The sequence below is a fragment of the Astyanax mexicanus genome, chromosome 12 (genome assembly GCF_023375975.1).
Source record: "Astyanax mexicanus isolate ESR-SI-001 chromosome 12, AstMex3_surface, whole genome shotgun sequence".
Lineage (NCBI taxonomy): Eukaryota > Metazoa > Chordata > Actinopteri > Characiformes > Acestrorhamphidae > Astyanax > Astyanax mexicanus.
In genome coordinates, this window is record NC_064419.1 from 45,091,519 (window position 1) to 45,104,440 (window position 12,922).

Sequence of the window (12,922 nt, forward strand, 5' to 3'; positions counted from 1 at the left end):
ATTATTCCTACAGTCACAGTGACTCCTCCTCTGTATTCCAACCTGTATGACACACTCCTGATTCCATCAGACTCGTGGCCGGGTGTGAATAATTGATGTTGGTGGGTCTCTGTGGGCCGGGTTGGTGAGAGAGTGTGTGTGGCGGTGCTCCCTCGCCCTCACTCTCTTAATCCTGCCTCATTTAAAAAGCCTTATCCCGGCCGGCCCCTCCCACAGCTGCTCCACTCATCCCAGCCTCATTAAAGTGGGGATTAGAGGAGGAGGAGGAGAGGAAATGATTTGTCCTCAGTTGGGGGGGGGTGGGGGCGGAGAGGACCTGGCTGTTTTGCATCGGTGGACATAATAAGCCCACCTCTGTGTGTAAACAATAGGGGGGTCCGCAGGATCATTGTTTCCCGGTTGGAGCTTCAGGAACCAGCTGTCCGCGGCCTCTTCCTGTAGAGATGCGTCCAGTGCAGTTCCGCAGGAGAGGTTGTGGTGGGAGAGCAGGCCATGCTGGAGCTGAATGGTATCAGATGATTATTATATTGGGTGTGGGATGGGTGCTAGGCTGGCCAATCAGAGCTTTTGGAGCTTTTATCTGGGTGTTTTTTCTTATTTTAAGGCTTTTAGCACTGCTGGACTCTTGGTTTAAGTTCTATTAAGAGAGCAGATCTCTAAAAATACATGTTTTATCTTTCATTCTTTGGTTTTATCTCAATATACCAATAGTTTATCATTTTGTGATCATTTTTCTTAGAATACCATATTTTTTGCTCTTTAAAATCCTTAAATTTTCCCAATAATTGTCAGTATGCCTTTTAATCTTGTGTGCCTTATGTATGAATTTTAGTCGTAAAGCCACTCTGAAGTTTCATGGTATATAAATATAGGTATTTTTTTATTTTTTATTATTATTATTATTTTTTGCATGACTGGCCTTTTAAAATAGGTTTGTGAGTTACTGTACTGTTAGGAATACATATAAACACTAAGGCTTTAAATTAAGGCTTTGATTAGCATTGGGTTTACTTTGTCCCACAACATTACGCAATATATAAAGAAATTAGACTTTATTATCAGAAAAATAGCTAAAGCATGTAAACAGACCTTAAAAATAGATACACTAACAAATTTAACACGATGTTTATAAATAGTTCCATAAACTAAAGTTTAAGTATTTAAAAATATATTTCTCAAAAGCCATGACACAAGTTTTTTTTTTTTTTTTTTACACTTTATTGCCATTAACACACATTGACAGGCAATTAACTTTGTGTAACAAAATCTCCTTGAGATCGGGCTTCACTTAACACATTATAAACAAATAGAATCAAAGAAATATATCCATCTTTACCTTCTCTTCATTCATATATACTTTTTGATACATGTTTACCTATACATACCTACAAGACATACATACATACCTGCATACATACATTCTTACATATCCACCTATATACCTACATACATTCCTTTAAGATACATATACAATTTTGATACAATCTAACTAAGGTACATAATAACAGGTGTCCACCTTCTTATAAAATTTGGTAGCTTTAGTTGTAGCCACATGACACAATAATATAAATTCACTATATGTTATTCCTGAAGCCATTAGAGGCATTACAGTATTTAAATCGGCTACAATTCCCTTATTTCTCCAGTTAAAAATACATTCAGTTCATCCTTCAAGCTACAGTATTAATATATTTAAAAGGGCTGTAGTTACTGCTCTATTTTACTGGGATAAAAACACTCATACAGTAAAAACAGCAGCAGGATCTATTCTGATTTCTCTGCAGGAAGGTGCTAGACCAGCGTTTAATTCTCTTCTTTGATGGTGCTGTTTAGCACGGCGCTCCGCAGTGCCCTCTAGAGGTATGGCAGTATGAGAAAAACACATACCGGTTCCAGTTTCTCATGTGGTATACTGCCCAGCACTAAGTTTCAGTTTAATTCTCTAGCCCCGGGGCTGGGGTAGCAGTAGCATTAACCGCTAACTGCTATTTACCCGTTCAAAGATGAGTATTATCGGCCTGTAGCCTACTGCTAACCCTGGCTAGCACTGCTGGAGCAGCATTAGCATTATGTACAAACCATGCTAGCTCTTTCGCTGTTCAGAGCTGAGTATAATCTGCCTGTAGTCAGCGTGTTTACCGTGTTTAAACAAGCTACGTGGGACAAACCGCTAGCTAATATCACCCCTCAGGCTTCCTTAGTGTATTGCTAGCGTTAAAGAAAGTTGTTAAATAACACTGACCCAATTGCAAACTAGTTTAATCTCTCTTTTTTTTTCTCTCTGATTGTTTCAGCTCTGCTCATCCTGCTCAGCCAGGCTTCTGTCTGACCGTTTCCTCTCTCACTTTCTTATTTAGTGTCGGAGGAAATCAGCCCTGCTTCCGCTTTTTCCCATTGCCTTTTAGCCTAATTTCACACAAGAACAGAATGTGAGGTTCACTGAATGAGATTGTGAATGCAAGTTCATGCTACACTCTTAAAAAGGGGGGTTTAAAGGATTTATATAAGTAAGAGGCCTTTAGACTTTGAAAAATTTCAGATGCATTGAATATTTGGTGTCAAACATTTTGAAATAAGTGAGAATAAGAATGAGTGAAAAAATTGGACAATTCATACCGGACAAAAGGCCAACGAATGGCAGGTTTAAGTTCATTTTTACACTTTTCTCGCCGTTTCTGTTTTCCAGCTAAAATATACGAGCTGTACAGGACTAGGATTAGAACTTTAGCTGTTCTAAACTTTTTTTGATGGCCTTTCTATGTGTAAATTTCTGTCATATATGAATAGAGTACCTTTGCTTTACACTGCTTAAGTGTCTTTTGTATGACCAAAACTCCACTTCTAAAGTGAATCTTTGGCCAAAACTCCACTGCTGAGGTAAATGTATGACCAAAGCTGCTTTGCTGAAGTGAATCTACCATTAAAACTGCATTGCTGAGGTGAATCTATTACTAAAACTCCACTGCTGAGGTACATTTTTGACCCAAACTCCACTGCTGAGGTAAATGTATGACTAAAACTCCACTGATAAAAAGTGAATCTATGACTACAATTTCACTGTTGAGGTAAATCTATGACCAAAACTCCTTTGCTGAGGTAAATATATGACCAAAACTCCACTGATGAAGTAAATTCATGACCAAAACTGTTCTGCAGAAGTGAATCTATTACTAGAACTCCACTGCTGAGGTAAATTTTATGACCCAACCTCCACTGCTAAGTTAATGTAAGACCAAAACTGCTCTGCTGAAGTGAATCTATTAGCAAAACTGCACTGCTAAAGTAGCTAAATGTGTGACTTAACATAACACTGCATAAAATATATTAATAATTAGAATAGCAGTAGTAGGGTATCAAAATGTATATGATGTAAATTAGTTGTAGAAATGTGTGAATTATGACACGAGCTGCTGTATGGACTTGCCGTCACTACTTTTATGGCCTGCTGACCATGAGCACATTTCATTAATCAGTGTAAATGACCCTCCACAATCCACCTCATGCAGTTATTCACTTCTTCAGTTCTTCACTTCTGCTCAGACCCGCAGTATCAGTGCTTCTCGCTCATACGCTCACGCAGTCATTGGGAATTAAAGTGGGAGAATTAATATTCAGGGCAGGAAATCTGATAAATCTGTGATTATCCTTATATAAGGCAGATCTGCTGTCAGATCAGATGATCTGTGGGGTGCTGCTGCAGCTCCAGGGGTTTGGGTCCTGATGACAGACTGAAGGGAACGGCCTCAGGCTCTCATTTATTGGATTTTCCTCATCATCATCATCATCTTCAGAAGTACGGCTCAGGCCTGCCATTGAAACGTGATGTTGGTGTAGGAGAACTTCAGAGAATATTAGCCTGTTAAATCTGGATTTATTAAATCTCAGAATGTAAAAAGTTTTAGAGGAAGGTGCAGATGCTGATTAAGACCAATTAGGACCCTGCTAGACGATGACTTCTTACTCTTAACAGATGGGGAAATTGCTAAAACTAACATTAGGTACATTAAACTGGCTTTAGTTGCTGCAAACAAATGTATTGCTCAGAAATGGAAATGCAGTGATCCTCCTACTTCCTTGATGTGGATAAAAGAACTCTATTATTATGTTTCATTTGAAAAGAGTCTCTTTAATTTAAGGAAAAAGCCTAAGATATTCACAGAAGTTTGGGGAAAATTTGTCACTTTCAACTTGATATCTTCCAACTAGAGCTGGGCGATATTGGAAAAATAATATATCACAATATGGAAATTTTTATATCATGATAACGAGATATAGATATCATGATATACCACATTTGAGTATGTTTTCAGTTATTCTTTGAAAAATATGACAAAATAATATCATTGCTTACATACTTACTTATTATATTTATTTATAAATAAATTAACAAACACGAAAATGAGAGTATTCAATCTGTAATTTCAGTTTTTTTAAATCGTTTTTATTAGTTTCATTTAAGGAGAACTTTCACTTTCAGTTTTCGTTATTTCATTAGTTTTCAATAACAATAATACTTGGTTACTTAGCTATATGGTGATTAGCATGCCATAGCACTTTCCTGGCGTGCTGTCTGGTTCGGCTGAAGAAAACGGTCTGTGACGTGACGTAGAACTAAGTTCAATTTACAAATCACACTGTGATTTGTGTGCTGATTCAAAATCTCTGCAGGTGGATTAATGTCAGCATATTAATCGTGTACGTTTTCCTACAGGACAAGCCATTCAAACATGCAGATGAGCTCTCTGCACCTGATTAAAAAAAATCACACAGTGTCTGTGTGTATGTCTTAAAATAGTTAGATAAAACTATTAAATGAATAAAAACAAAGAAGGCAGCAACAAGCTAGAAGCTAATAAGCTATTAAAATTCAATAAAAACTGAAAAATAGATATAAAATAAGAAAATAACCAACTAAACTAAACTAAGCTCAAAATGCTTAAAGAAATATAATCTAACGAATTCTAAAAGAGCAAAACGAAATGGTGAACACACAGATGTGCATGAATAATTGATAATTGGCCTTGATGTGCTTGTACAAATTATTGCTGTATTTCCTTTTTATATATGTATGTATACATAGCTTTTGTTTATTGTATAATACATTATATCACTTAACTATCACTTCTTTACATTTCTGAATGTATTTATCATTTTATTCTTGCCTGAGCTTTTTATGTGTATGTGTGTGTGTGTGTGTGTGTGTGTGTGTGTGTGTGTGTGTGTGTGTGTGTGTGTGTGTGTGTGTGTCTCTGTGTCTCTGTGTGTGTGTGTGTGTGTGTGTGTGTGTGTGTGTGTGTGTGTGGGGGGGTTATTTTTCATTTCTTTTCTATTTTTTTTCTAATTAACCTTGTTAAACAATAGATGTATGTAACAACCCTTGATTGATTAATAAAATAAACATATTGATTAAAATGTTCAATCAAATCTCAGATTGTAGCCCTAAATGTATGTAACTTTACATGATTTTAATGGATTTCTTTAACTTAAAATTTAAAGCAGATTAAATCACTATATATATATTTATATATTTTTAAAGCTATTGTGGTTGAATGGCTGTTGCTTTTGGTTTGTGAAGTTTGCTTTTTTAGTTTTGAGCTGGGTATCCTTGTTGGTGACCAGTAGGGGAGGCTATGATTGGCTGATCATTGCTTGTGGCTGTGTTTATGTGTAAAAATGAAATTGGGCCTGGTGTTGCTCGGTTGGCGGAGCCTGAACATGCCGGGTTATATAAGATAATAAATGCTACACTACAATAATACCAAACTACCAATCCTTCTGTTTCATAAACAGTAGTGCACGACCAGACAGGACCCGGTACCTTCCTTCAGGTATAAAGAAACAGACCTTTTATATTAGGAAAGCACTGAATTTTTGGCAAAACTAAAATTGTTTGTCTGAATATGGCAAAAAAAAGTGTTTAGTATCCATTATGATGCTTGGTATGAGTTTAGGTTCTCTTATTTTTACAGCCATGTTCCCACAATAAGAAAAAAAATTCACTGCTTAGTGAATTTATCTGATTCAGTTTTAAAATTGGTATCAATATTCATAAATGGTTCTGGGCTCTTAATGGATAAGCCGTTTCCAGCTGAAAGATATACTTAAATATACTTGTTAGCTTAGCATGTTACTGACTCATATCTCTGTCTCTGTCAATTTTAGTCACATGTGTTTAAGTATAAGGTAAATTTATAATTGAATGGCGCTGTTTATGCAAATTCTTTACTAAAAGTCTGCTGAGGTAAATGCATGACTAGAATTGCACTACTACTGTGTAGCATGGTAGATATGCTTGAATGTTACAAATGTTCACTGCTTTAATATTTTGGCAATTGCTTTTTCCTTAAAAAGCAAGATTAAAATACTGTACTGTATTTAGGCTTTATTTGTTTAATATTTGGGCAGATGTTTCATTTTGTTCTGTTTTGGGCAAATATTTTTATTTTGGTTTTTGCCTGCTTACTATTGGGGATTACTGTTGCCTGATTGACCATTTGACTCATCGTCTTCTCATTAACCTCCATGGCTCTGCTTGGCTGAGCTCATTAATCAGTGACTCAATCTCAGACTGACTTAGCACTTCCAAAACCCATTAGTCTGGTCCCTGTCTGGTCTTGGTTCTTCTCTAGTCCTGGGCTAGTTCTGGTCAGATCCTCGAGCTGGTGTTGGCCCTGGCCCTTGTCCTGGCCCTTGTCCTGGCCCTTGTCCTGGCCCTTGTCCTGGCCCTTGTCCTGGCCCTTGTCTTTGTTTTGGGCTGGTCCTTGTCCGGTCCTGGCCTTTGTCCAGTCCTTGTGCTGGGCTGGTCCTTGTCCCTGTATTGGTCTTGGTCCTTGTCTTTTCCTGGTATTGGTCCTTGTCTGGTCCTTATGCTGGGCTGGTCTTGTCCTGGGTTGGCCTTTTTCCGGTCCTCCTCGTGTTGGGCTTGTTCTTGTCTTGGTCCCTGTCCTGGGCCGGTCCTGGTATTGGTCCTGGACTGGCCCTGGTCTTTGTCTTTTCCTGGTCCTGGGTCTGGTATTGGTCCTTGTCTATTTCCTGTCTGGTCCTGGTTTGGTCCTGGGCTTGTCCTTGTCTTGTCCTTGTTCTGAGCTGGTCTTTGTCTTGTCCCGGTCCTTGTTCTTTGTTATGGTCCTGGTACTAGTCCTGGTCCTGGGCTGTAGAGTGTATAGGCTCAGAGACTAAAGGTCCACTAGCTCTTTTCTTCAACGCAGTTCACGGTGCCGGATTCATTCATTCGAATAGAGTTGAGATCTGCTCAACTTTCTTGCCGGAGGGCGGGGCTGCGCTCAACGCAAGGCAACCCAGTATGCACCGTGGCATGCGGTGGCTCTCTCCGTTGAAATGAATGGGATGCGTTGGGGCTCAAGTGCCAGTGGACGCGCACTGTTAGGCGAGACTGGATATGACTCTCTCAGCTTCCTCCTTCACGTTATTGTGTAATTGTTTACGTGGAGTTCGGCCTGATTCATGCAGTCGCTTCGCTCTTTTGTTCTTAAAGCCGTCAGCAGGAATTGCTGCAACACGACGGCCAGACTTTAATCTGCATCAACAAAGACTTGAGAAAACAATAGACCTATAGATCCATCCAGCATGTGGAGCGGTAAGAGATCCTACTCTAATAATACAGTAATTAACTCTGTAGATTTGATGGTTTGGCCTTTTATTAGTGTGAGTTTTAAATCATATTGTTGAAGTTTGGAGCAGAACTGGGTAATGTGGTAATGTTTCATTGTATCGTAATACATTTTTTTGTATAGTATTTATTTTTCCATATTTTTTTTTTATTTTTTTCTAATTAATTTGTGTTACATTGTTCATTTTTGTTTAAGTAACAAGAAAAATCGAACCCAAAAGTGAAGTGTAGAATATTTAGTGCATTTAAACTGCAAACAAATAAATACAAAATGCACTGATTTCAGGAACATCTCGATTTTAACATTTTGGGGGATAATATTGTATACGATATGATAAATAACTTGACCCAGAAACTTTTATTTTATTTCTTATTTTCATATCCAAACAAAACTTGTTACAATAACACAAAAATACCATACAAACTTGATATCAAACTGGAAAAAAACAAATCTAATAAGTTGTTGTGAATCAGAATTGAATATCCAGCCTTATTTCCCACACACTGCTGTTTTTATTGGCAGTTTTATAATTTTTTTCCCTGATTCCAAGAAATTACTACTGATCTGATCTGATGCAACTGAGGCGTGCGACGACTCACCGGGCATGAGACTGAGGGACGGGGGGATGTTTCTGAGACAGGTCCTGTGTTGTGCTATATCGTATCATCGACAATAATATCACCAGGTTTTTCCCCACACAAAAAAAAACTCCACATCGTCATGTTGCGATATTCTTGAAAGCACACTATTCTGAATTTGTTTTGCCATTTATTGTACATTTACTTTTTATTGTTTGTTTGCAGTTTATACAGGGGTTGGACAATAAAACTGAAACACCTGGTTTTAGAGCACAATAATTTATTGTGGTGACGGACAGTTCTGATGGAAACAGGAGAGTTGAGGTGCACATTGAATTCTGCCGTGATTTGATCAGCCGTGGTTTTATGTTTTTTGGATAAAATCCAGGTTAGCACCCGAACATCCCTTTCAGACAGCTTCCTCTTACAGCGTCCACAGTTAATCCTGTTGGATGTGGTTGGTCCTTCTTGGTGGTATGCTGACATTACCCTGGATACCGTGGCTCTTGATGGATCACAAAGACTTGCTGTCTTGGTCACAGATGTGCCAGCAAGACGTGCACCAACAGTTTGTCCTCTTTTGAACTCTGGTATGTCACCCATAATGTTGTGTGCATTGCAATATTTAGAGCAGAACTGTGCTCTTACCCTGCTATAACTGAACCTTCACACTCTGCTCTTACTGGTGCAATAATGTGCAATTAATGAAGATTGAACACCAGGCTGCTCCAATTTAGCCATGAAACCTCCCACACTAAAATGACAGGTGTTTCAGTTTCAAGCTGGAAATGGAGCTTGAGATGTTATTAAAAGATGGTATTAAAAATTGTGTGGTTTAATAGCAGTGGCTACACAGGGGTCATGATTTGGTTCGCGCATGCAGAATTTAAGGTACAGAGGCATTCTATAGGAGACTTGTGGAGCCAATGAATGTAACCTAGAAAGTGTAGCTGTAGCACTGTTGCTATTAGGAACTTGCTACTGACTTAGCCCATAGCTCATCATTCAGATTGTCCGCACACCATCGCTGCGCTGCTATAGAAAATGAATGGTCGTCTGTCGCTTTCCAGTGTGAATGCAGGGTTAGGCGCTCCTACTGGGTGTGTTTCTCGCGCTTGCTCCTCTCTCTTTCTCTCTCTCTCTGAGATATTATAATACAGTAAAAATGATGTAGTCGGCCAGACCTAAACCACACTACACTATTATTACTGTCCCCTCACAATAATACTGGGAACTTCCAGTTTAAAAAAAATAATCATGATTTTAATTCATTTTTAAGTGACTGACACCGCTAATATTATTTAATTTAAACAAAACTAATAAACAATACAAAATCACAACATTATAAAATGTTATATCATATTGCCCAACTCTGATCTTGAACTATAGAACTATTTCTGTTTTTTTTTTTTTTTTTTTTTTTAAACCAGTGAGAGAATGTCATTCCTTGTCTCTGATTGGGTCATCCACACCTCACTGTTACATAACAATCTTGACTCATTGTTTCTAAAACTAATTGTTGAGATTGTTGGACACTGGATATGGAAAGACAGTTTAGACGAGGAACATAAGATGGAAAATGGGCCGATATGCGCTAACCAAACTCACATATATTCTGTTTGGACTACGGGGGAGAGTTTAATGTACTGGTGATACTAATAAGGAACAGGGATGTTGCCATGTTTTCCTTCAGGAAAATTCAGGAGGTCTCGCCACTGGATTCAAAGGCACACTGTTGATTTTTTAGGAAAATGAAAGGATTTTAAATGCAACTTATAGTGCGAAGAATACGGTAAATGAATAAATGCATTGTATGACACCCCTTTAAAATATGATAATTAGTTTTGTAGTTTTCGTATTTACTGATTATAAGCTTTAGGATTGTCTTTGGCCTATATGCCCTCTCGTAACAGAGAAAGAGAGAGAGAGAGAATTTTTTTAAAAGAGCAGAGAAAAGCAGAATGAAATGGGTGTGAGGAGATTGATTGTATCAGGTGGAGTGTTTGAGTAAGGTAGTGGCTTGTGGTTAATGCCGCACCCTGTGAGTGTGAGAGTTAGTCTCCTCTTACACTCCCTCCAGCCATTCAAACTGTTACACCGTGTTACTGAAACACCCTGCGAGCTGATCACACCTGGCATCACCCCAGTAGTGAGTACTGCTTGTGTACACCTGGAGGTGTGAGTGAAGTGTGAGTAGAAAATTATTAAATATTAAATATTAATCGAGTAACATATGTGCAAGTGATTGTGATTGTTTACCTCATTAAAAACATTGTAAACACGAGGTAACTGCGTGGCCTCCATCCACATGGTTTAATATCGCGATAAATATCGAAAAAAGAACGTTTGCAATATAATTCTTTTTCCATATGGTGCAGTCCTAGTCCACACTGCTATGTATGTAACCATGAATGAGATAACCGTGACTTTTGGCTCATATTTCTTAGTCAGTTATTTGTTTTATTTGCTATGTGGATAGTGATGATTGTTAGCTCTGCTGTGTTGCTGTGACAATATCTACTGGGCTGAATGATGCACTCTGTAGAGGGGTGGATCCTGTTAGTTGGGTTTCCTCCATGAGATGTTATTTTTACACATTCTACCATATCCTTCTAGTGCTTCTTTACCTCATCATTTGTAAGTGGCTTTGAATAAAAGCGTCCCCCAAATACAATGTGATTAATGTTAAAATGTTATTGAGGCAAAAATGCAGCTTTTGTCGTAGCTTTTAACACAGCCTGACGCAAATCTTCCCAGCAGAAATGTAACTACGCATCTTGGCAATGCAGAGGCAGCAACTGTGCTCTGGATGATCATTGTATTTCTGCTTTTTAGAAACTGAATCCACAATAAAAAAAAAAGAATGAATCCACAAAATGTCAAATTTAGAAATATAGGTATTTGGGCTCTTTTATTGATGAATTAATTAATTTGTTTATTTAGATCCTTCAACCACAGATGCAGCTTCTCTTTTTCCATTTTTTTAGTTACACAATATCCAGTTATATTGTGTCCGACATCACCATATAAGCTAAACTGTTAGCTATGCTGTAAATAGCACAGTATTGTAATGTTTGGTTAGCATTAGCTTTAGTTACTTTTATGATCAGTAGTTCAAAAAAAACTCTTAAATGTGGGTGTGGCTAAATGAGATGGACGGGCGTGGCTTAGCGTTACATATAATGTAAAATGTTGTTTTCATGCCTCTGGATGATCAAGGTATTTGTGCTTTTTAGAAACTGAATCCACAATAAAAAAAAGAATGAATCCACAAAATGTCAAATTTAGAAATATAGGTATTTGGGCTCTTTTATTGATTAATTGATTATTTGTTTATTTAGATCCTTCAACCACAGATGCAGCTTCTCTTTTTCCATTAAGTTATATTGTGTCCGACAACACCATATAAGCTAAACCGTTAGCTATGCTGTAAATAGCACAGTAATGTAATGTTTGGTTAGCATTAGCTTTAGTTACTTCTATGGTCAGTAGTTTTAGCTACTTCATACTGTTTTCAGTTCTTGAATATGATAAATCTGTAAACTATTTAAATGTGGGTGTGGCTAAATGAGATGGACAGGCGTGGTTTAGCGTTACATATAATGTAAAATGTTGTTTTCATGCCTCTGGATGATCATGGTATTTGTGCTTTTTAGAAACTGAATTCACATTAAAAAATAATTAATCCACAAAATGGTATGCGCTGAAATATAAATATTTGGGCTCTTTTATTGATTAATTTATTAATTTGTTTATTTAGCTCCTTCAACCAAAAACGCAGCTCCCTTTTTTTCTTGTTGCATTACGTTATATGGTGTCCCACATCACCATATAAGCTAAACTGTTAGCTATGCTGTAAATAGCATAGTTATGTAATTTATGGTTAGCATTAGCTTTAGTTACTTTTATGATCAGTAGAAGTAGCTAATTCATATTGTTTTCAATTCTCGAATATGATAAATCTGTAAACTGTTTTAAAGGCAGAAAAAAAAACTCTTAAATGTGGGTGTGGCTAAATGAGATGGACGGGCGTGGTTTAGCATTACGCATAATGTAAAATGATGTTTTCATGCCTCTCAGGTTAGCAATTCCTCTCAGCTTGTAGGTGCATGTATTGTTATGTCTGCTCTGTGTAGAAGTAAGAAATCAGATTATCATCAGCTCTTTCTTTCTTTTTCACTCTTTCTGTTCTTTCTGTTCTTTTCTCAGTTTGTTTGAGGGAAGGTTTACGCTGATTCTGCATCTGAAACTCGCTGACTTCCCTGAACGTCCTCTCATTTCCTCTCTGTCGTGTGACTCAGTCACAGCAGTGAGGGGAACTGCATGACTGAGGTCTGGTTCAGCCCCGGGGCTACAGAGCCATTCCTCCATCTCCAGCCTCGTAAACTTCTGTATTCTCCTTTACTGAAGAAACACTGATCCTGATACTGATACTCACTGTTAGATGTAGGCTGATACCAGCAGGAGATGATGAATTGGATTGAAAAAAATGGGATCGACTAGTAGGTGTTAGGGGTGGGCGATGTGGCTCTAAAATAATATCACGATATTTCAGGGTATTTTTGCGATAACGATATACTTGGCGATTTAGAAAAACTAAAATAATTAATTAATTTTAGGAATATAGTATAATAGTATAACAGTATAATCATAATGTGGCAAAATAAATAATATAGCATAAAATAATATAATGCAGCAAAAAATATTGCAGAA

The 12,922-nt window shown here is 37.6% G+C and overlaps 2 protein-coding genes across 5 annotated transcripts in view; one reads left to right on the forward strand and one right to left on the reverse strand.

The window, feature by feature from the left end:
• Positions 1 to 12,922, reverse strand: part of bcar3 (BCAR3 adaptor protein, NSP family member) — a 476,193-nt gene that overhangs the window by 136,081 nt on the left and 327,190 nt on the right. The gene's annotated exons all lie outside the window — the stretch shown is intronic.
• The window catches only part of abl2 (c-abl oncogene 2, non-receptor tyrosine kinase), a 71,302-nt gene that overhangs the window by 13,306 nt on the left and 45,074 nt on the right, over positions 1 to 12,922 (forward strand). The window contains exon 1 of one of the 3 annotated variants that reach the window (XM_049486023.1): positions 7,505 to 7,597. The exons of the other annotated variants lie outside the window; for them this stretch is intronic. Coding sequence (XP_049341980.1) covers positions 7,588 to 7,597 — 10 coding nt within the window. The 5' untranslated portion in view covers positions 7,505 to 7,587. Of the gene's footprint in view, positions 1 to 7,504; positions 7,598 to 12,922 lie in introns of those variants that run through there. 3 annotated transcript variants of the gene reach the window in all.